At 30.1% G+C, this 25,082-nt stretch overlaps 7 protein-coding genes across 9 annotated transcripts; 3 read left to right on the top strand and 4 right to left on the bottom strand.

Annotated features, from left to right (window-relative positions):
* Positions 1–98: 98 nt before the first annotated feature.
* On the bottom strand, positions 99–2,657 carry LOC122516274 (syntaxin-16). The gene is made up of 6 exons (XM_043633950.1): positions 2,428–2,657; positions 2,180–2,354; positions 1,765–1,808; positions 1,236–1,443; positions 898–1,136; positions 99–499 (listed from the first exon to the last, which is right to left on the bottom strand). Exons 1-6 carry the CDS (start codon positions 2,506–2,508, stop codon positions 290–292), a joined length of 957 nt encoding a protein of 318 aa, XP_043489885.1. The 5' UTR covers positions 2,509–2,657; the 3' UTR covers positions 99–289.
* A 455-nt stretch (positions 2,658–3,112) lies between these two features.
* LOC122516347 (protein bcn92-like) lies at positions 3,113–4,639 on the bottom strand. The gene is made up of 2 exons (XM_043634078.1): positions 4,468–4,639; positions 3,113–3,594 (listed from the first exon to the last, which is right to left on the bottom strand). Exons 1-2 carry the CDS (start codon positions 4,548–4,550, stop codon positions 3,384–3,386), a joined length of 294 nt encoding a protein of 97 aa, XP_043490013.1. The 5' UTR covers positions 4,551–4,639; the 3' UTR covers positions 3,113–3,383.
* A 756-nt stretch (positions 4,640–5,395) lies between these two features.
* On the top strand, positions 5,396–6,017 carry LOC122517217. The gene is made up of 2 exons (XM_043635655.1): positions 5,396–5,653; positions 5,696–6,017. Exons 1-2 carry the CDS (start codon positions 5,495–5,497, stop codon positions 5,900–5,902), a joined length of 366 nt encoding a protein of 121 aa, XP_043491590.1. The 5' UTR covers positions 5,396–5,494; the 3' UTR covers positions 5,903–6,017.
* LOC122517218 lies at positions 5,954–6,623 on the top strand (the record flags this gene model as incomplete). Its single annotated transcript, XM_043635656.1, has 1 exon — positions 5,954–6,623. A coding segment is annotated over one exon (474 nt), but the record flags the coding sequence as incomplete, so codon positions are not given.
* A 117-nt stretch (positions 6,624–6,740) lies between these two features.
* LOC122516236 lies at positions 6,741–8,513 on the top strand. The gene is made up of 4 exons (XM_043633902.1): positions 6,741–6,853; positions 6,928–7,091; positions 7,172–7,310; positions 8,428–8,513. The coding sequence occupies exons 1-4, from the start codon at positions 6,776–6,778 to the stop codon at positions 8,479–8,481; spliced, it is 435 nt and encodes a 144-aa protein (XP_043489837.1). The 5' UTR covers positions 6,741–6,775; the 3' UTR covers positions 8,482–8,513.
* Positions 8,514–8,954: 441 nt separating this feature from the next.
* LOC122516510 (organic cation transporter protein-like) lies at positions 8,955–13,450 on the bottom strand. 2 transcript variants are annotated; one of them, XM_043634372.1, is made up of 8 exons: positions 13,322–13,450; positions 11,738–11,909; positions 11,427–11,666; positions 10,986–11,244; positions 10,395–10,563; positions 9,994–10,316; positions 9,621–9,904; positions 8,955–9,536 (listed from the first exon to the last, which is right to left on the bottom strand). In XM_043634372.1, exons 2-8 carry the CDS (start codon positions 11,900–11,902, stop codon positions 9,273–9,275), a joined length of 1,704 nt encoding a protein of 567 aa, XP_043490307.1. In that variant the 5' UTR covers positions 11,903–11,909; positions 13,322–13,450; the 3' UTR covers positions 8,955–9,272. The 2 variants fall into 2 exon arrangements, with proteins under 2 accessions (XP_043490307.1, XP_043490306.1); XM_043634371.1 differs by lacking the exon at positions 13,322–13,450 and adding an exon at positions 12,356–12,534.
* A 517-nt stretch (positions 13,451–13,967) lies between these two features.
* Positions 13,968–17,923, bottom strand: LOC122516511 (vitamin K-dependent gamma-carboxylase). Of its 2 annotated transcripts, none has more exons than XM_043634373.1 (10): positions 17,557–17,923; positions 16,962–17,215; positions 16,563–16,884; positions 16,307–16,489; positions 16,075–16,238; positions 15,601–15,992; positions 15,305–15,505; positions 14,883–15,121; positions 14,483–14,797; positions 13,968–14,408 (listed from the first exon to the last, which is right to left on the bottom strand). In XM_043634373.1, the coding sequence occupies exons 2-10, from the start codon at positions 17,191–17,193 to the stop codon at positions 14,243–14,245; spliced, it is 2,214 nt and encodes a 737-aa protein (XP_043490308.1). In that variant the 5' UTR covers positions 17,194–17,215; positions 17,557–17,923; the 3' UTR covers positions 13,968–14,242. The 2 variants fall into 2 exon arrangements, with proteins under 2 accessions (XP_043490308.1, XP_043490309.1); XM_043634374.1 differs by having other exon boundaries at positions 14,273–14,362.
* Between the last annotated feature and the right edge of the window lie 7,159 nt (positions 17,924–25,082).

Genomic DNA, 25,082 nt, shown 5'->3' on the forward strand with positions numbered 1-25,082 from the left:
TTAATATTTTTTTTAAAGGCCTTTGTAAGCATTATTATCAATATTCACAGTTAGGATTATTTTTCAGTAATTCATTATTTTGTAATAACTGTTTTACATAGGTTTATATATTATGTTAAAAAATATTCTTTGAATTCTATGGGAGATACTTTTTTTATGATTATGTATCACTTTAACCATTTTTACACATTTTTTACATATAAGCACTTAAATTGGAAAACATGTTAATAAATAACAATAAGTTATTGAATACTAATGAAATTTTATATGTGTGCGTGAACACTATAGTTTATGTTTTAAATACAACGAATAAAAAAAGAAGTAAAATAATAGCAGATGCCAAAATAACTATACAATAAAGTTTTCTATTAGCTTTTTGATAGGAATCAGCCTTTTTTAATTGTTTGTAACCTTCGGATACTTGTACTTGTGTCTGTTCAATATTGTAATCAATCCGATCTAAAACAGTACCTTGGTCCTGTACCATATTTGCCAGATCCTGTTTGTATCAGAATAGAATGAATTAATTTTTAAAATACATTTGAAACATATATTATAAACATACGATTTTAGAAAATATATTTCAGTTCACGTGGTAGTAGTTCTTTTGTCTTATCTATATGTTAGCTATATTGATAAAGACTTATGATAAGACGTTGATTACTATATTCTACTTTAAAATCATGTATAATTTATTATAAAGAAATACAAGATAAGTATTAATATAATAATATAAATAATTATATAAATTTCTATTAGCATGTGTTCCTTGTATAAAAATAGATATATTAAAAAAACAGTATATAAAGTAATAATATTGAATATCCAGATTATTTTATTTTAACGATAAAAAAAGACTTGATATAAGTGTACTCCATTTATAATAATGTCATTTACCTTAAATATATATTTTAGATCTGCAATACTTTGAACTATGTTTCCAATTTGCTGTTCTCTTTCTACAGCTACTTTTAACCTTTCCTCTGGATCTTCTAAATGTAGGAGAACAGATTCTTGTCGTTGTTCATCTTCTTCCCAGTAATCAGTTTTAGAATCATTAGATTCCATTAACCAGGAAGCAGATGCCATATCTTCGCTAAAGAATTGATTACTTCTTTCTTCTCTAGACTTAATTTCTGAAATAATTAATTAGTAATTGCTCTATATTAAATTATTATTATTATAAGATTATAATAAATAATGGGTTTTCTTTTACATCTATAAAAATATCATACGTGTTAAATAATGATTTTGAGCAGATCTATAACGTATTCCCAATTCTTGCAAGGCAGAAGAAAGCGCCATTACTGCATTTACAGCGAGATGTCGTTGAGCAGATTTTGTTTCCTGTCTTGCTGCAGTTTTTATGGTTTGTACTTGACGATAGCCATTGGCAAATGTACGTCCTATCTCACGAGATAGTTTTTCCATTTGTCTTTCTTCCTATAACAAGTATTTTCTATAATTTAATGGGTATAAAACAAAATTGAAGATCAATTTAAATCAATCTATAATTGAGCCACATATTTACCAAATCGATAAACTTTATAAAATGAAATTATATATATTGTCGTATATCATAAATCATCCAATAGACATACTAATTTTTATTATTTAATGTTGTTAAACCTAATTATTAAGAAAATTGATTTCTTATACAAAAAAACAAAGCATCAAGTGCTTCTGCATTCAAATTTAAAGAAATTCTTTATACAGAGTTAATCACTTTGGCCTGTGAACGACTCAATTGAGAAAGTAGCTCACCTGTGATGTGTCATCTAGAGTTGGTCTAGTTAATTGTTTAGCATGTAATTCAGTTTTCCATTTGTCTTTCTTCCTATAACAGTATTTTCTATAATTTAATGGATAAAACAAAATTGAAGATCAATTAAATCAATCTATAATTGAGCCACATATTTACCAAATCGATAAACTTTATAAATGAAATTATATATTGTCGTATATCATAAATCATCCATAGACATACTAATTTTTATATTATGTGTTAAACCAATTAAAAAATTGATTCTATACAAAAAACAAAGCATCAAGTGCTTCTGCATTCAAATTTAAAGAAATTCTTTATACAGAGTTAATCACTTTGGCCTGTGAACGACTCAATGAGAAAGTAGCTCACCTGTGATGTCATCTAGAGTTGGTCTAGTTAATTGTTTAGCATGTAATTCAATTAAACTATCTATTTTAATTCTTAATCTACTAAGAATATATTGTGTTTCTTCTAGTGCATCTGTCCAAACCGGTGGAGTCGAATCACTCAAATTAATATTCGTTAATTCAACATTATCCGCATGTATAGAATCCAAATTAACTAGAGCTGTCCTATCCGATAAATTCTGAAATAATATATTAGTTATTAACAAAATATATTAAATGTAATATTCTTAGATAAAGGTTATGTACAAATACCTGCTCGGCATAAATATGTTTGCTCTGGAGAGCATTATTTCTCATTAAAATAAAAGGTTCCGTTAAATTTCTCGTAGCCATAATTGTCTAATTTTCAAATTCGATTATTTATTAATATGTACAAGTTTCACTAATTCATATTTTTTTCAACCAAAGAGGAAAACCATTTCGTTGCGATCCAACAGTTGACTGTCATCATGGAACAGCTGATTCTGGTGACGTATTGATATTATACATATAGTATATTTCAAAATGAGATAACTGCAAATATATTTGTTTACTTTATAATAATTGGAAAATTTGTAAAAGGTAAATTAATATTATATAATAAATATATTTAATATATAAATACATATAGTCATAATAATTATTTTAATCAATTTTTTATTGCTTAAAATTAATGATACATTTTAAAATTGTTTGTAACATCCTGTTCTATACAAATACATTTAACATAATCTGTAATATTCTATATATGTATGCATTATACGTGCACAATAGACTAGAGAAAATTATCGTGCTTTCTTAAATATTTACAAGCAAGATTATATTTAATAAAAGCTAAATCAATATATATAACCTATTAAATAATATTTATTATTTGAAGTTTACCATTTCAGATATTATATATTTAGAAATTTATATATATATATATACTTTTGATTTATAAATAATATACAAATGATGTGTGCAATAGTACTATATTTACAATAAAATATAATTACATTTTTAATTACATTTTAGTTTTGAATTACAAATGATGTGCAATTATATTATATTTACCATACATGTAATTGCATTATCAATGATGTATATATATGTATGTATAAGTTTAAAAAATCTCAAACATTACAAAAAATTATATGTAACATAAAATACTTATATAATACCTATAGCACAACATGTTCAATTTGAATTATATTACAAACTTAAAATACTTCTACAAATGTGTAATATTATACTAATTTATTATTACATTTACTTTTAGATGAAGCATTTGTTTCTATTATCAATGGTCTTGTACTATATAAGTTTCCTATTATTACTTGTCGTTTAATTACTTCTAATGCCTCTTGACCTTTTTGAAAAAATTGTTCGATTTCTATTTCATCTTGTAACATTTTGTTCTGTTGGAACTCGTGTCTTATTTTGCGAAGAGCATACATCCTGCATATAAAAGTAAATAAGTTAAAATATTATCAACTTAAGAAAAATAACTTAAATGAAAATAAATTTTAGAAATAATGTTAAATTTAATATACAAGGTGTTCTAGTTTTTTTTTCAACAAAATTTTTCCCGTTTATTGTTAGCAAAGTCAGCAATGATTAAATGACCATTACTCTCAACGATGGATAAATTGAGAAGGGCAATTCCTTGACTCTTCAAGATTATCAGATATCACACCAATGGATTTTTACTTGTGGAAAACCGTAAAAGAAAAAATTTATTACATACAAATTTATATGCGTTAGGAATGAATGCAAAGGATTCATGACTTATTTGATGCAATTAAGGAAAATTAAAACAAAAAATTAGTAATGCAATAAATTCTATTCTTCGCAGATGTCAATCCTGCATTTATAACAGACAACATTTTAAAATAGAATTATAATTTGAATGGACAATCTATTCCTATATGGTACCGAACAAAAAAACAGTCCATTGTCATTTATTTTTTTGGTTATAACTTTTTAATCAAATTTTAAAGTCCATATTTATTAACATTCTTTTTTATTTTTATTCATAGAATATATTGGTAAAATTTAATAGAAAAAAACTAAGCACCCTGCATATATTAATCAATCTAATAAAAAAGAAAATGAGAAGTTAAATTTATTTATTTCATACAAATATATATTTCATAAAAATAGTGGTAAAATAATTCAGTAAAATAAAATACTCATATTAAAATAATAATTAATATTAGTATTTCCATTAGGGACAAGTTAATTGTAATCAAATTATTGATTTATTACAGAAAATTGGAGAAAGTGATATCGAAAGAAAATTTATACATCATGATAACAATGATTAATTACCTAAAGTTATACGTATTCCATTTTTTACTTTCTCGTATTAAATTTCGATAAAGATTTAAAATTTGATTTCGAGTACAAGCCATCGTTTACAAATTTGACCAAAGCAAATAGAAGTATAGATGTAGACTTAATGATATTTGGGAAACGATAATATATAAATATTATCGACTCGTTTTTGTATCCTATTATTTATTGCAACCAGCAGATGGTGCTTCGTACGAAATTTAAAAATGTTACTTGTTACGAGATGGCGCTTTCGATTAATTTGACGTTCGCTCATTGGATAACGTTCAATAAAATTAAATTACCGAACTAAATCGAATAATATTTGAATCTGTCATGTATAGATCAAAATGAATCTTCGACATTTTGTAACAATTGTTGAATTCGTTAATTTATTGAATAATTTAAGTTCGAGTCATACATTGTTTAATATTTAACGGAGTATCTGATAAAAGTTCCGAGAGAATATTATTTAGCTGAGAGACGCTCTGTATTTATAAGATTATGTAAAATATATATGAATTTATTTCTTATCGAAAATAATTGGTCTTTTTTTCCAAAAATAGCTTCAAATGATATTACGTGGAGCGAATTTAAAAGTTTGCAAAATTGTACGTCGTACGTGTCCAAGTAAAGAATTCAAAATAAGTTAGTTGTTATTTAACTGAATATCGTATATAAGAATATGTTGGATAAAGTTATCATGGGAAACGGTACAGAAGTTTTAGTAACAACTTTTTATTGTTTCCAGTTTGCATGTATTATTATACGTAATCATATCGAATACAATAGGTGTTTGTAAACTACTTTCTCAAATGGAGAAAATAGCTTACTTATCGTAATAAGTGTGTATGAATATTACATCAAATTTTCCGTAGTTTGCCATATTGCGATATTATCTAGAATTAGCCATATGACGCCGAAAACAAAAGTTATGGGATGAAGAAAGTACGTATACATACGTCATCAGTGCGTAACTCGTTGTTATTCGCTTTAGATCGTTTTTAGTTTATTCTTAAAGAAAATGGACGTTCTAATCTTACGTTATTACAATATTAATCGATTTCTTTTGTTAATTATTGGTTCCTGGCCAATGACTAACAAATCATTTTTAAATTTTGTCATACAAAAAATAATAAGATTCATTGTCTATTCCATTCTTATTTCATCCGTACTTGTTCAGGTAGAATTTAGATTTTTAAATGATAAAGATTAGTGAGATATATTAGATGATTCATTTATCATTTTAATATGTCTCTTTGGTTTTCAGATATTCAAATTCATTACTTCCGAACTTACGCTCGATCTTTTTGTAAACATTTGTTCTTATGTGTTTATTTGTTTAATATATCTGCAGAAGTATGGTTTTTATTTGTTACAACTTGAAAACGTAAATAAATATTTTCACGATCATGAATATATTGATTTTTAGGAATTATCTTGAGAATTTGGCTTTACCTTTTTTTCGTGTTTTATATAGTTAAAATGTCTGATTATACAAATTCAACGTAATTGGCATTTATTGATCGATGAAAAGGAACTCGAAATCATGGAAAAATATACGCAACAGGGAAAAAAGTTTACTTTTATATGCCTGGGTATGAAATTCAAATTTGCTTGTTTGTTAATTTATAAATATTCGGTTTTAGTGATAATTTTTTTTTTATGCTTGTTTTTTTCTTTGTTATCAGTTTTATCCTGTGCTACGATTATTATACTTCTGATTTGGACAGGTTTTTTGTTCTTTTACGATATCGTCGTACCATTAAACGGAACTCATCGATTGCAGAGTCCGTTTGTGGCGGAATATTTCATAGACGAGGAAGTTTATTTTTATCCTATTTTACTGCACATGTATACTATTTTTTTTGTTGGATTTGTGGTTGTTATTGCAACTGAAACTTTTTATACTATCTGTATGCAACATGCCTGTGGCCTTTTTCATATCGTTGGGTAAAATTGAGGAGATTTAAATTTTTCTATTTTGTGTTCTTAAATATTGATATTCGGTAGTATAATTTGATATTAATTGTTTATTTCTTTTCTTTCTTCTTTAGGTATCGTTTCGAGCAAATTTGCAACCAAAGCACTTTAAGTTCTATTACGTTAATGGAAATGAATTTAAATTTTGACGACTGGGTCCCCCGTGCTATTCAATCGCATCAAAATGCTATCGCGTACATATTCTTTCTAATCATTTTATTTAAAATAGAAAATTTTTAAGTTTTAATTTCTTTCTTTTTATTCTCAATAACGACATTCTTTCTACCATGAAATTTTTGGTCGTTTAAGATTCGTCGATCATATGAATTCCTGTTTTGCAACGTCTTATTTCTGGTTAATTATTTTGGGCATTCTATCTTTAACTATGAATTGCACTGACGTGAGTATATAAGGTATAATTATTATTTACATTATTAATATTTACAAATATGATATGCTTTATATATATTTTAGATTCTACAAGCTTCGAATCCGAATAAAAATTATAATCTCATTAGTGCTTCTGTTCGTATAATTAATGCTTTTGTTCGTATCGTTAATATGATTTGTTATCTTTTCGGTATATTTTATTGTGGACAGAAACTTATCGATCATAGTACTAGTATTTCAGAGAAAGTGTAAGTTTCATTTTCGATTATTTATACGACAGGTTTAATAAATATTAAAAAAAAAAGACATACATACCTATGTTATATAGATATGCTATTCCTTGGTTCTTGGGATCTTCTACAAGTAAGATACAAGCTACAATGATAATAGTCTTGCAAAGAAGCTTTAAGGAATCCGCTTTGCTTGCTGGTGGTTTATATCCTATGTCGTTTAAATTATTAGAAATGGTAAAAAAAATTCGATAACAGCTGCGTAAATAGGACAAGGTTATTCAAGTCGTACCTAACGCGAGCCTTATAATTTTATCACATTTTTAGTATTCGAGGTTATTTGAACGTCATGATACAGGTATACTAAAATATTGAAACTAAAATAACCTTATTTTTAAAATCAATCAGAGTATGTCTTAAGCATTTTTGATATCATTAAAAACAAATAAAATATTTAGGTGGTCTCTTTCAGCTAAGTACATTGCATAGTAACATTATCTAGAGAAGGATGTTTAGTATCAAATACATTTTTCATATGAGAGTCCTCTCTTTTTATTAGGCATACGTCATGCACGCATTTTCTTTCTCTGTTCCTTACATCACGCAGTCCTAATTTTCTAGACTCACATAGACTCCACTTATTTTAGCGCACACATTCTTTCTTTCGATACTTGATATTCTAAATAAACATCCTTCCCGATACATTTCCTTCTTTCATCCTTCATACTGTCATCGGTCACTACGTCATACACTCTTTGTCGTTCGCTTCTTTTCATAAACACGTACTCAACTAGCGACCACTAAACCCTCAAATATTCTCTCACAGACACATATGTGCACTTGTAACATTATATACAGCTTTCTCATATAGTCTACACTAAGCACAGTTAGTTGTCCTTTAGCATTCATACAGTCCACATCAAGCATTCAAATAATTGTATTATAGTCGCCAAGACTTAAATAATAAAATACATTGTTGATTAACGTATAATTTCGACTTAAAAAATTTGTATGTTAGTTTGAAACGGATTCGTGTTTGCATACATACGTTGCGCACGAATAAAGAATGTAGGGATTTCACGTTATTTAGTAAACTTTTTTTTACGAACAATTTGTTGCGAAATTTTCTTCTTCTTCTTCTTCTTCCTCTTTTTATTAGGACTTTGTCCTGTTATAATAGCTTTTTTTATTGCTATTTCTAGGAGCGATATCAAAAATAAATATTTCATATTTTTATATATGAATAAATAATATTTTTTAAATTTTCTTTAAGATTTAGGCAGTAGTACAACTTGAGCAACCTTATCCTATATACATTTTTGGATTGGATTATATTGACAATTATTTCTTACAGATATTAAGGACAACTTCTTGTTACATTACAACACTTCATGCGTTGCAAAATTAATTCAAATAATTTTAATGTAGTATAGACAAAAGTCAAGTTGCTTTATATACATATCTTATAAATCAGTGTTTCTCAACCGATAGTCCGCAAACAAATTTTAATGGCCCGCAAAAAAAGCTTATATATTTGTTTTATATTTATTACATATTATTTATTTATTTTCTCTTTAATTCAGTTCTATGAGTTTCGTTTTTATTATTTTAATATTTTGCTAGCGAGTCTACTTTTAGTTTTATTGATTATTCTACATTTCTTTATCATTCAAAAAAATATATATACTAAATTTGTTAAGCACCACAATAATTATATTTTATTATTAAAAACATCCACTCTCTTTTTTCCAATTTCTTATTCAATATTTCATTTGGTCTGTAATAAAAAAATTTTAGTTGAGAAAAACTGTTATATATTATACGTATACGGTTGGTCTCACGCTTGCATTAATAAAATTTGTTTGATCAATGTCTATAAAATTCTTAGCATGATATCAGTATTGTTTATTTTTTACTTGCATTAAAAAATATGAGTAATAGACAATTCACAGCATTAATGTTTTTATGAGTTCAACCAGAGCATTACTCAATGATTATGCTAATAATTACTATACTTTTGGGTAACTGAATTTGTAATGAATAATCCCTTATCAATTATAATTTATTATAAATAAAAATGTCTTTTTTTTTATTTTATTAAATAAGATTTATCAAGACTTTCAAATTATTCTAATAATAGTAGTATCAGGTAATAATTATTTTAACTAAAAGAGATTATTAAGTTAAGCTATCGTTTCATTAGCTTTTACATATGAAACAATTTTTTAATCCAACGACACCACGTTCTTTCGTGATTTCTTCGTCTACCGTGTCGGCCAATGGTCTTCCACGCGTTTCCGGTAGCATCATGGAAAGTAAACTAGATAAAAGAGCGCAGAAACCGCATAAAGTACTTGGAGTCCACCAAGCAATGGCGCCTAATAAATCAGCAACGTAGGGAGATGCTACGCTACCAATGTGGGACATTGCTGAACTACTGCCTACTGCTGAATTTCTTGTAATCTATGGGTAAAAATTATTATTAATAGAACTGGTTCTTTACTTTATATTAGAAGATTCATTAATAGAACATAATTTTTTGTTTACCGTAGGAAATAATTCCGAAGTATATAATATCACGATACTATAGGCGGCAGATAATATAAATCTTGCTGTTAGAGCAACGATTATTATAGTCAGAGTTTCCTTAGCTGATATTGCAAGAATACTAAGTAAAAGCAATGCCGTTAATGAGTACATAACAGCACAAGCTTGTTTTCGTCCCGCGAACATCAAAATGGGCGTTGGTATCAAATAAGCTGGTACTTCAGTGATACCCATCACAAGAATGTAAAGATAACGATTAGCTGAGAAGTTGTCCACGTTTAACGCTGGAATGAAGATGTATACGATAAAACAAACAATCTTGGAATAATGTTATACTCTAACGATTTTATCTATTATCAATAATTTGTATTACCTAAGGCATAATACGTGAGGGAGGCTGTAAACCATGCAAAATTGGTGATCATGACTCTTTTTAATAATTCATAGTTACAAAGAACAATAACCAGCCCTTTTAAATTTTCCTTTAATTTATGACCTTGACCAGAGGAATTAGATTTTGGATTTTCCGTTTCTTCCAGTCGAGATTGCAATATGGGTTTATGCAAAATCGATAAAGAGTTGATTTCGGTTATCTCAGCTGTTTCATTAACAGATTGGTAATATTTCTCGATCACCTTCTGGGCTTCCTTAAGTCGATTTTGTGATAAAAGCCATCGCGGTGATTCCGGCATTAGCCTGACGATCGAAACTTACAAGAAACATTAAAATATTTTAGATTCATTTTTCAAGTAATAAAAGTCATTTTGTCATTACCACATAAAAAGAAGCAAAATTAAAGCTGGCAATGTTGATGCCAATTGTTTGTGTCGCCAATCGTATAGCACGTATGCTATGCAAGCCATAATTGTTGTTCCTATAGGATATCCAGCGTTGTAGGCTACACCCATCCATTGTCTGTGTTTTTCTCCTGCTGTTTCGGTTACTATATAACGAAATTATTGAAAGTATATAGTATAAAGATAGAAAGAGAGTGATATGCATTATACTGTTTCAAGAATTACGATAATATTTAAACATATTTCCAATTTAAAATTAACTTGATGGATATTTACATTACCGAGAGTCAAGGCATTTCAAATGTCAATAATAAAGATTAGTTCCAATCAGTTGTTAATTAATTCACAACAGTTGGACGTGGTGTTGACACAGATAACGTTAAAAACTTTTTTCGATGTAATTAATCATTTTAGTATATTAATAATTAATTTTAATCAGAAATATATACGAAGGTGGATTGAAAAGTTTACAGATTAATTTTTTTTTTTAATAAAAATGAATCTGATCGAAAATAATTATTTCTGTGTTCGGTTATCGTCCTTGAAAAATAAAGATAAAATAACTTACGGAGAGTAAACGAAGGATACAATATAGCAGCATGGCTTATTCCATTTATTAATCTAAGGATCAGGAAGCACCAGAACCAAGGTACAATCGCACTAATTGGACCAGATAATATCAGCATAATAATGCCAATGTTGTAGACAAATTTGCGACCAAACTTGTCGGAAATAATACCGGACGATGCACTTCCTAAGAGTTTTCCAAGCGAGAACATCACCTGGATGGTGGATCTATCAGCTAGTCTGTCGCACACGAGGTCCCACTGGGATCATATCTTGATTTATAAAACGTATTTGTGTTTTTTTTTTCCTTCATTTTATTACTTTCAATAAATTATAAGGTTATAGCGAGCAAAACTTGAATTATTATTATTATTATTATTATTATTATTATTATTATTATTGTCCATACTTTGTTAACGATTTAAAGAATGTTTGAACTTACATCTTCGACGAGAGAAGTACCTTCTATGTTCTGTTCAAAACTTCTAACCTTGCATTCAGTAATTTTTACTGTTGGATTTTCGTTTTTATATTTAAGAGCTTCTGTAAAACCTATTTTTGCAAAATGATTGTAATCGTAATCGTATTGGGTGCAAGGACTGGCGGATGAAATATTTCTTATTTGATCATTAGTCCAATTAGCTGAAGTAAGAATTGGTATGGAACACCAATGAACAGGAATCTGCGACGAAAATAATTTTGATTAATATTTAATTATATTTTACAGATATCATCTCTATGGGAAACATTTACCTCGGCTATGAAAATATAAGCCATAGAATGCATTCCATTAAAAAAGGTTGGTATCGTTGTTAAAATGAAAATCATGTAAAGGAAAGTGGAACCTTCACCGAGTTTGTTGAGTGCAGTCAAAAGCTGTTCCTTTCGATTAACTTGGTTTGAATCTAATTGTCCCATGTTTTATCTGCAAATAATGCAATATTATAGTTTTTAATGTACGCTTATAATTTTTGCGTTTGTAGTAATGTTCATTGTTAACTAAATTCCTTCGGGCGTATGAATTTAACAATGGTCATTTGGTTAAGTAAGTCACATTTGTTTGTAAGTTTACAAGTAAGTAAGTAAGTAAGTTTACAAGTTGGTTAAGTAAGTCACACTGATTGTAAGTTACAAAAATTTAAAAATTTTATAATTGTCACTCATTTTAAGTGTAAAAATTATCGCAAACTTGCAATAATATTTTACGATAGCATACTATCTTCTATGAATATTTGATGTATTAATTGCATTCTTGTTTTGACGTAAAAAAAAAACCAAATGAAAACAAGTTATCGTAGTCAAAAGGTTAAGAAAAAAAGTAGTACATTTTTTATACGTTATTTTATCAAAGAAGTATTATTTTACAATTACCTCAATTGATTTTAGGAGAAAATGGCCTTTTTTTTTGTATTATTTGATGCTTATATATGATTAGTATAATTTTTATAAGTCTTAGAAATAAAGAACACTTTTTACTGTTTATAGATTGTCACTCGGTGTTGACGCTTGAAACATACTGAGTAGAATAACCGGTTTATTAAACGCTTCTGTAATAATAGAGTTCGTTCTGTATAATCACCGGAAACGTATATTATTGAAGTTAGTATCTCTGCACAAGGTTAAGTAGGAATTTTAAATTCTTTCGAATTATTGATAAATACGTGGAATTGATATAGAAATTTATAGGATAATTAAATTGGAATTAATAAAGTATTGTCATAATTTTTTTTTATATTATGCTGGTGCGAAGAATTTCCGTACGTCAATGATAAAAATTATGATAATATAATTATGTTTTCAGCACGTTCAAATGCATAATTGTGTAGTACGTATTTTTTCGCAGAAAATAATTTTTTCTTATTGATACAAATATTCGAAAATAATTGATATTTTATTGTAAATACATTTATGTTATGCTAAAACATGAGATTTACACGATTCAGATCTTATCGGTTCACAATTTTTAAGTCGAGATTTTCATAAAATTTCTGATTTGATGCATATGTTTAATTAAAAATTTTATTGATAATTACAACTTTTTTTATTCTTTTATTATTCAATGAGTTTTAATTTATCATGCAAATTCGTTTAATTGTAAGATACTTCGATCAGTCGTTAACGCGTCGGTCTAGATTAAATGAAATTGGAATGAACGGAAATAGAAATTAGAAAAAGAACACAGAGAAGACGATGTGTTTTTGCTGTGTTTTGAAACGATCTATGTATTTAGATTACACTATTTTTAACGAATTTTTTATTTCCGATTTTATATTTTTTTTGTGTTACAAAACGCTTATAGCTTTTAGTGTGGTATATTATTTTTATTATATTACTTACAGAAACGTGTTTTTCAATCTAAGCTTAGTCAAACACTTATGCGTCGAAAGAGGAACAACAAGACTAAGAGTGTTGTTGGGAATGCACAATGAACCTTCAGTTTATAGTCTATTGGCAACGATCTGATAACATTTTATAGTATATAAGATAAGTGGACTCAGATAAAGAATTGGAATAAGCCAAGTAAATTTAAGCCAATAGGAAGTGCTTCACAGCCTAAGTGAACATTTAAAAGTAATTTATAGATATGCGATATGAATAAGAAAGTATAATTATGAACTATAATGATTTATAGTATAATATATTTTCAGTTTCAATATCATTTACAATAGTCATAATAAATATTCACATTTTTCATATATAATATTATAATAAATCTTAATAAATAAAAATTATCTAATAGATATATTATATTTGTGTATACATATATAAATAGAAATCAATACATTATCTTTCATTTCTGTAGTAATATTAACCTGTTAAATAATTTTTTTTTCTATTACCTTATGAAATATTATATATTGCATCTCTATAACAAAAAACAATAATGAAAGATAATATACCGACAATGTAAGATTATCGGTAATATAGTTCCCGCTAATTTCGTCTATTGGTAATGAATAATAAAAAGAATCATATCACGGTCTGAGTAATAGCATTATTATGTAGTGTTTTTCTTATTAAAATACTTTTAACAATAATTAAAAAATAGAGTGCTTTCAAAATGATAAATTATTAAATCTGTATTAATTAATTAATATAAAATAGTATAAATATGTAACTGTAAATGTATAAAAATAGGTCTCTAAAATTTTAGAACGATAATAGTGAGTTATTTACCTAAAGTAAATATTTTTATGATTTAACATTAGATATATAAATTGATTTAATCTGAGATTACGTTTCTTTAAGTTTGTATTTTTAGGCTTCTCGCTTAATGCGTATTCTTCGTATCATAGGAACGTCGTAAACAAGATTGAAAAAGGCATTTGCTAGATGACTCAATGCCCTTGCCCAGGAATCTATTTTATAATTTACTTCCTGTAAGAGGAAGAATGGTTTCTTAGTATTAGTGTCTTGAATTTTCCTGAAATAATGAAAATCATTCTTGTAATTTAATCTTTTTTAACATAAAATATCAGTAGCATATTGGTAACAAACCTTTCTAGATCTAATATTTGTTTTGTTTGATTAGTATACGTATACATGTAACAGGCTGGATAAGGACTAATCGTTTGAATTTTATGAAATTTTTCAGTTTTTACATCGATCGATGATCCTTTGTGTAAAATTACACTCTCCATTTGATCTTCTTCTTTATACGCAACTTTACCTTCAAGTATCATCAACGACACGTTCGTGAAATCACTGCCAATGTAATTTTCCAAGGACTTACTCGGGAAATCTGCTACAAATAGAACGTCGGTATAGTTCGACCAACTGTATACGTCTTTTTGAATGTCGTTCATTTTATATCTGCAAAGTATTAAGCAAAGTAAATTATTATAGTAATAATAAAATATTAATATAAAGAATAATTTATATTAAATGTTTAAATTACCGATAAGAATTGTATTGCGTTAGAAGAGGCATAACAAAAGAAACATGTTTAAAAGGATGCCAATTTACTGTCAACATGTCAACGTTTGGATCAAATATTCTTTGCTGAAATCTTCCGTTCAAGGAACACCATGCATCGATGTAGATGCTTAAATTCGATGAAAATTGACTCCACTTTTCTCTTTCTTTATGTATAGGATTGCTATTCAGAGCTTCTTCTTTTTTTCGCAATATATTATTCTGCAAAAATGAAGTTACAACGTCTTAAACGTTTAAAACGGCGTTAAAAACGGCGAAGCAAAGTTGTACACATAATAAGTTAATACAAGTTACAACAAATATGTGACAAATTTATATTATTGTAGAAACTGATTTACTGAGATAAGAAATAATATGACTAGATTATTTAAATAACATTAGAACCTTTATGCAAAAAGCATATTGTCTGGCCATGTCACCATGTTTTACCCATCGATCACTTTGCACCCACGTATCAGGATCGAGAAAACGATCTTCGTTATTCTCGTTATCATGAACACGGATTACAACTAATATTGTATCCCAAGTATGAATCATCATATCCCAGGAATAACCGTACAAACCTGGGACCCAATTGTTGTAACCCTGGAATAATGATTTATTTAATTATTTTCACTTTGGAAGGAATTTTTTTACTTTTCATAGTTTTTATTTTATTTTAAATTATAGTTTTAATTTACTTTAGTAATGAAATGCGAGTAAGGTAAAAAGAATTGTAAGCCAACATGGAGTAATAGCATGGATACGATGAATCGTTGTTTTTTCGTTACTTTTTCTTCCTTAATATTGTTCATTTTTGAATTATCGATAGTTTTTATCTTTTCAGACGACTCGCAATGTTTGGTTTCGTCCATGGTAGATTTTTGCAAATCGTATTCGTTTAGATCCGTAATCCCATTCGTTTCTTTACTCATCAGTTTTTTAACTGGATTTTGGAAACAATTTTTCATCATATTCATAGATTTGGAAATTGTGATGTTTCGTTTAAACATGATCCAAGAGTAAAAAGTTCGTGGCCAATCGAAGTTACAAAAAAGAGGCATTGTTACCAGACATACGTATGGAAACATACCTGAAAAAAAAAGGTAAAAAGATAAAAGAACAGGAAGATAAATATAGCGAAAGAATAAACAAAGTAATTAATCATTCATTACCTATACTAAATAATCTCGAGTTCATTAAGTGGAAGGCCGTACAGAATATCATTGCTGGTAGTCTAGTTTTATCGAATAACATCCAAAATCCAACAGTTAAGTCAAATATGAAAGCAAACCAATGAACTATAAAGAAATCTGTTTCTTCAGTCGTCAGGACAATTCTGTAAAAATGAAGTGTCATTTCTGTGTATAAAATCATAAGGATTTTTGGTTCAATGATGAGATTTACTTGAATGGATCGAAAACCCAGTGTCTTGAAAGATTCGTCATGGAATATCCATCGAGCCATTCTTTACTGGATTTCTTCAAACCAGCCAAGAAGTATAAAGTGAAAAATTGAAATCTTAGTATAAAATAATTCCACAGTGGCACAGTTTTGTTTACTTTTTTATCATGAATGGCATCGAACGCACTGTGCGATAATAGAAGTGTCATTTTTTAATCATCGAACGAGATAATAATAATTAATCACGCGTTGTACTTACAAGTACTTGTTTGCTTCGGTAGACCATAAAAGAGTCGCTACGATACCATAAAGATACGTGTGATTATTCCAATAACTTTTATCTAATAGAAATATGTACCAGTAAGGAATGGTAAAACAAGCACAAGATAGTTTGAATTGAAGACCAAGCATGATCCCAAAAGCACCTAACCACATTACACCATAAATTACTATCATCCAAGGTAACGTAAGAGGCGTCATTCCGTGAATCAATGGGAAATGACAATCCCATGAATCTCCCCATTTTATATCGATATCTGCCAATCCTCTTTCTTCGACAACGTCCACTATCATACACAAACCTATTCGCGATGATTTGATATTGTGAACAAAATTTTTTTCATTGTTTTTCTTTTCGCACAGGTATAACATCACTTACCGAAAAGTGCTCTAGTTACACCCAAACTCGCTGGATCCGTCGGCCGATAGAGAAGTTTTACGAAATTTTGAAAACTGCATAATTCGACGAATTTAAAGCCGCATGCGTCTTCGAATTTTTCATAGGACGAACGTTTCGATTTGGTTCCTAATTTCTTCATTTCCAATGTTTCCTCATTGTCCTCGATAATAGTTTGATCAGAAATTGAAGATTCCGATTTAGTCAGTCTCATATTACCGTTATTCTTGAAAACTCTAATTCAGTGGAAAATTTGTGCTTTATATAATAAAAAAACATTTGTCTAGATAATATAAAATAAGTAAAATGAAAAAATCTGATGAGAGTCAAAAATGAGATCACCTTTGGCTTTAGTATCAAGTTCAAGAAACGTCAATCGAATTTAGTGATTCTCGGATGGAACGTATCGCACCGTACGAGTCGAAGAGGAATTAATAGCAACGCGATTAGATACATGTGAAATAATTATTGGAACGCGACGTAGTAAACAAGAATACGTGCTCGAGATGGAAATCGAGTCTCCTCTTTGGAAAGTAAAATAAACTACGAGGCAAAGAAGAGTTTGTTGGGTACTTACTGAATACTCAGGTAGAATGTCCATTAACACGTGCTCGAGATACTCGCGAAGAGAAGAAGAAAACCAGGGGTGAAGAGGTTGATCTTTATCGTGATCACTCGGGTGAGATGAAAGCTGATTGATCTCGAGATCAGCGCACACACCTTTCGAGATGATCTTATAAAAGGAAAGAAAGATTTTTGTGGGACTTTGAAAGACCGGTGTAAAACTTAGTCTCTTTTTTTGTTAAATATATTTTTGGCTTTGCTTTTTTCGCGCGCGTACCGAGCGCGAGAATGGTCGAAGGAGGAAGACAAGTTGATGCGCCGACTGTGTTGCACAGTTCGAGAGACAACCAAGTGAGAGCGTCGCCAAGCAACATACTCGACTATTGACCTGCGCCCGCGCAATAATTATATATTATCGGCTATCCTTCTTCAATGTGTGTGTTTTCAACACACTTTGCGCACTCTTTCACGCATCCTTTTACTCAAATTTTCCACGTGCTTTTACGTACCACCGACTATCTCATAAATATGAAAATTGATCCTCATGACAAAATCAATTCTATTTTTATATGGTAATAAAATAATTATTTGACTTATTTAAGATTCTATTGATTAAGATTTAAATGGATGAAAGAGGATTACAACTCTACAAATAGATTGAAAAATTTTTTCAAATAGATCTGTTCGAAATAAAATTATTCGTTAGATTATTTATCGTCTTCGTGTTTTTTATACTACTGACTGTTTTTTATCAACATTTTTATACTATACTTTGCCATAGTAATGCACCCTTTGGCTCGTTTTTATCCGAAGTTTTGTATATAAATATGTAAAATTATATTGATCTTATAATAGTAAAATGATCATTTGTATATTGGTTTAATACTAAAATAATTATTATTGAACTGATTTCAGGTTCTATCGATTTGATAAGAAATGAGATTCAAGAGGATGAAAGAGGATTACGATCCCCCAAAATAGTGAGGAAAATATTTTATAAGGGATCTATTGGAAATAAAGTCATTTACTAGATTAGTCATCGTATCCTAACGAGACTTTCTCTTGGAAAAAAAATTGAGAGGATGATCGTCAAATCCTGAAGGACATTCTACGACGAGCTAAATTCTTCCCTTTCATCGGACAGCTCCTTAGGGATCGTGATTGAAGCCTACGATTTCGTGGACATTAATTCGAATCACTTCCAGTAGGACGCATAACGCTTAACCCCTTTACTTCATCAACGAACTGTCAACGTGATTGAGTATCTAGAAAAGGATAGAACATGATGTCATTGTTATCAGGATAAAAATGAATTAAGTATGTATATAGATATATGTATGTATTTGAATATTTGTCATTAGAAATGGTTTTCGCAATTATTGTAAAATTTTTATTTTTATTTGTGTTGATATTATTGCATGCGATATATGCGTTAGGAATAATGTTAAGAAACAATTGACCGACAATAATATTAGCAGAAAAAAATGATAGTAGACGAGATGTCGTAGAGAAAAAATGCGATTCACGGGCGGGGAGTTTAAAGGAGATTGCTTGAATATGAAATAGGGAGTTCACATTATTATATTCATTAATGTTCTGTTCTTTAAATTGTAAATAAAGTTTTGTTTAATTTTTCGTTAATACCTGGTGTGGTGATTAACATTTTTATTTTTGTGCTTGTTAGTATTGTTAACTTTATTAATATAATTATTGAATTTGTTGAAAATCTTTCTTATTTACGATTATTTTTGTCTTTTTAATCAGTTTCAAAATCTTACATATGTAGATATGTATATAAAAACATTTTTTTTCTTTTTTTACTTTTGTTAAGTAGAAATAATTAAAATGCCCCAAGGTGATTAAACTTTCTAATCGTGTTGTACGTTCGAGAGAAGTACTATTCTAGAGTTTTTTGAAGTAGCTACGAAGCCTTTTCGTTCTTGCAGCTGGGGTGTTCTTATGAATGGACGTCACTTCGCGCTCCAAATCTCCAACGGCCGTTTTAGGGCTGTAAAACAAAAGGCTGATTTATTTCAGCACGCCCCTCAATCTGTCTCCGCGGACCACATTCTGATCAGGGTTGCCTCTTCAAAATCAACTTCCTCGAAGTATGACGCGTATATATATATATATATATATATATGCAAGTGCGTTTGTTCGTGACTATGAATCGTAGTTCTTTTTATCATAGTATGTATGTAATTTTTAGAATTAGAAGATAATGTTGACTTGCTTTCAAAGAATTCACTCGTTAATATGCATAGGCAAACGTTAAAATTAATGCTGATATTTGTTCGTCGAAAGAACCTATCGACTGAACTAGGGTTCATGTTATTTGCACTTCGTATTTATTTGGGTATTCGAGTCGTGCACCTGGACATGCCAAGAGATGAAGTGTAGAGAAGGAAAGAAAGAGAAAAAGAGAGAGAGAGAAATGATAGCGACGAACTTTTTTGGATTGTCCTGCGTATTTGCTTGGCTATTTATCACGGTTTATTATTTCCTATTGTTGGCACGAGTCACGCATTGTTGATAGAGAAGAAGGGCCATAGCGAATTTCTAAAACCGTGTCCGATTGAATTTGCATATTATATTCTGGATCGAATATCGGGACTCCGATTACAGGGCCCCTGGTTAATTGCGGTCCTTTATTGTTCTCTAACATCTAAGGGTCGCTACACAGACTTTCTCTCTTTCTCTCTCTCTCTCTCTCTCTTTTATGGATATGAATATTCCTTGCCCTAATGTGGATCTGGTTACGGCTTTAACGCACTAGCGCGAGTAATCCTTTCTACTGCAATCTTAGTAATTAATATACATCTTACATTTACTAGAGTAATATTATTACGATTAATAGATTATGTTTTAAAAAGTCTTTCTACGCATTGTTTGTAAAAGGTATCTACATTTTTTTAATGACAACACAAGCAATACAAAATGAAAACTTTGTAATTTTTACAGGTTAACGGCAGACGAGAAGAAGAATGAACTTATTGTTCAAGATAAAACAGTTGCAATGTTTGTTGTTAATAAAAAGGGTATAGGAAGGTAGCAACGGCTCGGATGTACCACTTTCGACGTGTGTAGAGAAATGGAGGGGGTAAGATGGAGTGGACAAAAAATCGGGCATAAAATTAACAATATATACAGGCTGCAGAACGCAGTTTGTTGCTTGGCAGTAATATTTCACGAAGGTTTCGCCCCGCGGGGCGAGAGGGTTCATTCTCCAGGGGGGTGTTCACAACAATGGAACCCTTTACTCAGCCCCTAGCGCCCAGCCAACATCCATACATCATCATTCATAGTGGAAAAAAGCTGGGGGCACCTTTGCAATGTACGTTGGAGGGGTCTCTGATGTTTCCAAGTGCCGAGTAGGCATTGAGTGCTTCCTGATACTTCCGACCGATTTTATTTCGCGTCTTCGAACTATCGGAAATACTTTTTTTTATAAAAAGTCAGCTTTGTAAGAGATTTTAAAATGAATAGTCTGACGATTAGAATTTTTAATTATTGATTATTCAGCCTAAATTTGTTATTTATATTATCAATGTAGGAAGTTTAAGCTATTGTTGACTTAAAGATGCAATTGGTGAAGAAAAAAGAGAGAAAGGGAGACAGAAGAACTATTTTATAGATACAGAGACAAGCGTGACGGCTTTGCGGTCATTTCGTTTTCGAAAGCCATTCGGGAACCCTTTCTTTAAATCGCCACGCCCCCTTGAACGTCGCGAGGGTCTGCTTTTGTAAACAATGACTAGGAAAAATACGAGAAAGGGTGGAGAAAAAAATATAAACGATGAAAACTAACTAATTTCTACAAGGTTTCGAGGAATCCTCGGAGAGTAAGGGTTACGGTTATTTTTCTTTTTTTTTGCGCCCGTTTGTGATCAATGAGAAGAGAGGAAATATTCTTTGATTCTTTGAAAGTTCATCGATCAAAAAATTTGATCCCATACGTCGATCCGATATCGACTCGGTTAAAAGTGTAAGAAAAAAGAAGAAGGCGAAGTTTAATCCGCTTTGACGAAACGAGGTGTCAATCCATTTTTTTACACGTCATATCGTGAACGTCAATTTTACGAAACTTGTTTATAAACTTTATTTGTTATTTTTAAAATTAAATTCATTAACTTCATGACGGTAATAGTGCCAAGTTTATTAACGTAAACATCGTATCGTGAAAAGATTCGATTTAAAAAACACCTGATCGATATTCCATTTGGTTTGCATAACTTAGAGCAGTCTTCCAGAAATCTGACTCTGAGCTAACCTATTATTTACGGTCTGTTAGATGCAGCTGCCGTAAAGATCGTTCTCAAAAGTTTTAGGATTTTTTTCGCGCCTCTTGTGAACAAGACCGGATTTGCGAGAGATGTTTTGTCAATAAACGGGACGAGGATTTTCACACTGTCGACCTATCTTTTTTCCCCAAATCTTTTCACGCGTAAAACAGGAACAACTATGCTCACGAGTGAATTTTTTTTTTCTTTATAGTTTGTTCCTTTTTTTGTTTTTTTAAATCGTTTCTAATTCTTAAATATTCATCTTACGAGACCGTGATTCATTGAATAAAATCTTGTACGTCACTATTAGCCCTTTTTTATTTGTCACCGAAAAGAATTAAAATGTAATTAGCATGGTTCGACGTACATGGTAGTTCATATTCTTAGGATAGAACAGGATTGACATACTCGCGATTCTTACGTGTGAGCGATTTTTATTCTTCGTACGCGTTCATCCGAGAGGACGTTTTCGTGAAAGGGAGGAGCAGGGAGGAAGATAGATGAAGGGGACAACGTGAGCTAGGGCTACAGGTACCCTAGTTACTTATGTTGGGGTAGAAATAGAAAAAAAGCATCCACGCGGCTCGATCGTCATTGCGAAGGGTGCTGCCCGTTACTGTCATTGCTGCTGGTGAAACGAAGGGGATAGATTTCGATGTGCTTTCTCTCTTTCTTTCTTTTCATCTTGTTTTCGGTCAAAACGTTACGATTTTTATCAGGACTCAACAACCAGCTGGGATACATATATATCTCTCTTTTTCTCTTGGGATTTCGAGCAAGACTTACGTTCATCGATTCGAATTGAAAAAGTGTCATTGTTTTCAGAAAATATCGAGATATTTAACCGATATTACTAATGGTTACTTAAATTTAACAAATGATTTGAAATTTTCATTCAATACTAAACAATTCATTTTTATCTTTTATTAGACAAATGTATTCATCGAGAAGACCAGTTTTCTTTCAGCTATCGTGAAGTGGACCATCCATAGGGAATCAATGGCGCGTGTGTATACTCTCTTTTTACTTCCTTCATATTATTTTACCGCGTATGGTAACTGTTTTACTTGTGCTCAAGGAGCGGACATAGTCGGTTGGCTTGATATTTGAGTGGTTAGGCTAAAACATCGTTCGATAGACATCTGCGATAATTGTAGTGGGCCCAACAGGCTTCTTTGATTATGTGCATGATTTCTTCTCTTTATTCGAACTTAAAAAATCATAATCAATTATGTTTTCCAACATCTATTACATTGTTGCATTTTATAGAAAGTAAGAGAAAATATCAGAAAGTATCAAAGACAAGGGGATGAAATCATCGAATTATCGAACATTTTCTTCATCTATTTTCTAAAGGAAGGAAAATGATAAAATACATGAAGATAGATTCTTAGATCCCAGGTTGCTAAAGAGATAACGATCGTCCCTGAGAGGGCTACGTAATGCCCTTAAATTCCCTTGGGATGCTAAGAGAACGTAGAAGTTTCAGAACCGACGAACAAAGAGGTCTCCCTCGTTGCAATTTGGCTGCATGCTGAAATAAGATTTGGGAGCATTGAATTGGTTCGACCGATCGTACCACTACTCCTTGCGATTACCCGCAAAGGCGATTTTTATTTTACTATTACTGACTCATCGTTCTTTGTTAGGTTCATAACAAAACAAAAACAATATTTTTGTTTTTAGCTACGTTATATGAAATATATGTATAATCGTGGGATTAATTTAAAAAAATTGTCTTTTTTCATTTTAATAGAAACGTTTAATAATTCATGGCGATGATTAATAAGTTAAAAAAAGAAATGATTTCTTATATATTTTATATTAGTAATAAATTTGATAAATCTTGCGAAAGTTTCTTGATATTTTTCGCGATAAGGGATAGTGTCTAGCCGATACATCTGAGTGCAAACATAATGGTAATGGTCTCTGGATAACAGGGAAGCAAGGCGGAAGATAAAGATCTAAGCATTGTTGTCGAGTGCGTTTATGGTGCGCGCTCGTATAAGAGTACTGGCGTTAACGTCAAAAGGCGTTACACGCTCGAACTGGCTCACCTGGCGGCCTCGAAAGGTATCTGATTATCCGACCTCGATGAGATTTACAATAGATTCTAATGTGTCGTCTTTGTTTCTTCTTGTTCTCCCCTTTTTTTCCTGTTCGTCATATTCTCTATCTTCTGTTAGCCCTCGGTTAGATCACCATCAAAAAGAAGAACAGATATTGTTGCTATACTAGCGAAAGGATACTGTGCGTTCTATGTCTCTTTTTACAGTGTATGAAGATTTTTAAAAATAACGGCGAGTAGGAATAATAATGTAATAATTAATATGCGTTTAAAATTTGCACAAGAGTTTATAGATTAATTGTTATTATTTGTATTTCTATTATATATCCATAAGAAAAAATATTTATAATATTTTTTTAAAAAGAAAACAAAATTAAAAATGAAATTAATTTATTTCAATTGCAAAAACTTATAAATATAAAATAATTGTAAAAGCAATAAAGCGCTCCCGGAAATAGCAATAAAAGATATAACAGGACGAAGTCCTAATAAAAATAAGAAGAAAAAGAAGAAGAGCAAAAACTTTAATTAATTATTTTGAATTATTTTCTATTTTCTATTATGTTCATAAGAAATAATATAAATTGTTGGTAATAAAAAACGAATTAATTTTGCAGAATGGACCACCGATCGATGCAGTTGATCGAATTTCCCCTTTGAAGTTGGACGGGTCAATCGAATTGTCCTGTTGTCGATCAAGAACTCGTCACGAAAGGAACGTACGTATACCGACTCGTTGTACATGGTACACTGCAAGAGGAGATCCGTTATCTGGATCAGATTTAAGTGCGGGTGCGTATGATCATTCGCATGGGGGTAGAGCAGGCACCCTTTTTGTTGAGGGTTCGAAACGATCGAACTTTCCTCTTGGAACATACTGAAAAGGATTATACACCAATGGCAAGTCATTTGCATTCATTGCAAAAACGTTATTCTAGTATCCTTTTTGAGGTCCGATTAGGATCGTCTTTGTTTTGTATATGAGTTTTTGTACAACCATTATTTTGGAGGGATTATTTTTTACATCTTTTTTTTTATGATAAAAATGATTTTTATAGAAAAGTTTAGAAATTGATGACGATGGTTAAGGAATTGAACAAATTAGTTTTACTTTTAATTACTGTTTACTATTGCATAATTTATTAAGCATATATGTAAGTACGCGAGTGGACCATAAAAAGTGCAAGA

Source organism: Polistes fuscatus, unplaced genomic scaffold (genome assembly GCF_010416935.1).
Source record: "Polistes fuscatus isolate 324 unplaced genomic scaffold, CU_Pfus_HIC Scaffold2, whole genome shotgun sequence".
Lineage (NCBI taxonomy): Eukaryota > Metazoa > Arthropoda > Insecta > Hymenoptera > Vespidae > Polistes > Polistes fuscatus.

Excerpts from the sequence above, each read along its gene's own strand:
- LOC122516274 (XM_043633950.1), bottom strand. The coding sequence starts at position 2,508 with ATGGCTACGAGAAATTTAACGGAACCTTTTATTTTAATGAGAAATAAT. Across the intron at positions 2,355-2,427 it reads AACATATTTATGCCGAGCAG|AATTTATCGGATAGGACAGC; the intron begins GTATTTGTACAT and ends ATATTATTTCAG. Across the intron at positions 1,444-1,764 it reads CTCTAGATGACACATCACAG|GAAGAAAGACAAATGGAAAA; the intron begins GTGAGCTACTTT and ends TACTTGTTATAG.
- LOC122516347 (XM_043634078.1), bottom strand. The coding sequence starts at position 4,550 with ATGGCTTGTACTCGAAATCAAATTTTAAATCTTTATCGAAATTTAATA. Across the intron at positions 3,595-4,467 it reads TGGAATACGTATAACTTTAG|GATGTATGCTCTTCGCAAAA; the intron begins GTAATTAATCAT and ends TTTTATATGCAG.
- LOC122517217 (XM_043635655.1), top strand. The coding sequence starts at position 5,495 with ATGGACGTTCTAATCTTACGTTATTACAATATTAATCGATTTCTTTTG. Across the intron at positions 5,654-5,695 it reads TTTCATCCGTACTTGTTCAG|TTAGATGATTCATTTATCAT; the intron begins GTAGAATTTAGA and ends TAGTGAGATATA.
- LOC122516236 (XM_043633902.1), top strand. The coding sequence starts at position 6,776 with ATGAATTCCTGTTTTGCAACGTCTTATTTCTGGTTAATTATTTTGGGC. Across the intron at positions 6,854-6,927 it reads TAACTATGAATTGCACTGAC|ATTCTACAAGCTTCGAATCC; the intron begins GTGAGTATATAA and ends TATATATTTTAG. Across the intron at positions 7,092-7,171 it reads ACTAGTATTTCAGAGAAAGT|ATATGCTATTCCTTGGTTCT; the intron begins GTAAGTTTCATT and ends TATGTTATATAG.
- LOC122516510 (XM_043634372.1), bottom strand. The coding sequence starts at position 11,902 with ATGGGACAATTAGATTCAAACCAAGTTAATCGAAAGGAACAGCTTTTG. Across the intron at positions 11,245-11,426 it reads GTACTTCTCTCGTCGAAGAT|TGGGACCTCGTGTGCGACAG; the intron begins GTAAGTTCAAAC and ends ATATGATCCCAG. Across the intron at positions 9,905-9,993 it reads CCTCACGTATTATGCCTTAG|CGTTAAACGTGGACAACTTC; the intron begins GTAATACAAATT and ends TCTTCATTCCAG.
- LOC122516511 (XM_043634373.1), bottom strand. The coding sequence starts at position 17,193 with ATGAGACTGACTAAATCGGAATCTTCAATTTCTGATCAAACTATTATC. Across the intron at positions 15,993-16,074 it reads CTCGAGATTATTTAGTATAG|GTATGTTTCCATACGTATGT; the intron begins GTAATGAATGAT and ends TTTTTTTTTCAG. Across the intron at positions 14,409-14,482 it reads CAAATATTAGATCTAGAAAG|GAAAATTCAAGACACTAATA; the intron begins GTTTGTTACCAA and ends TCATTATTTCAG.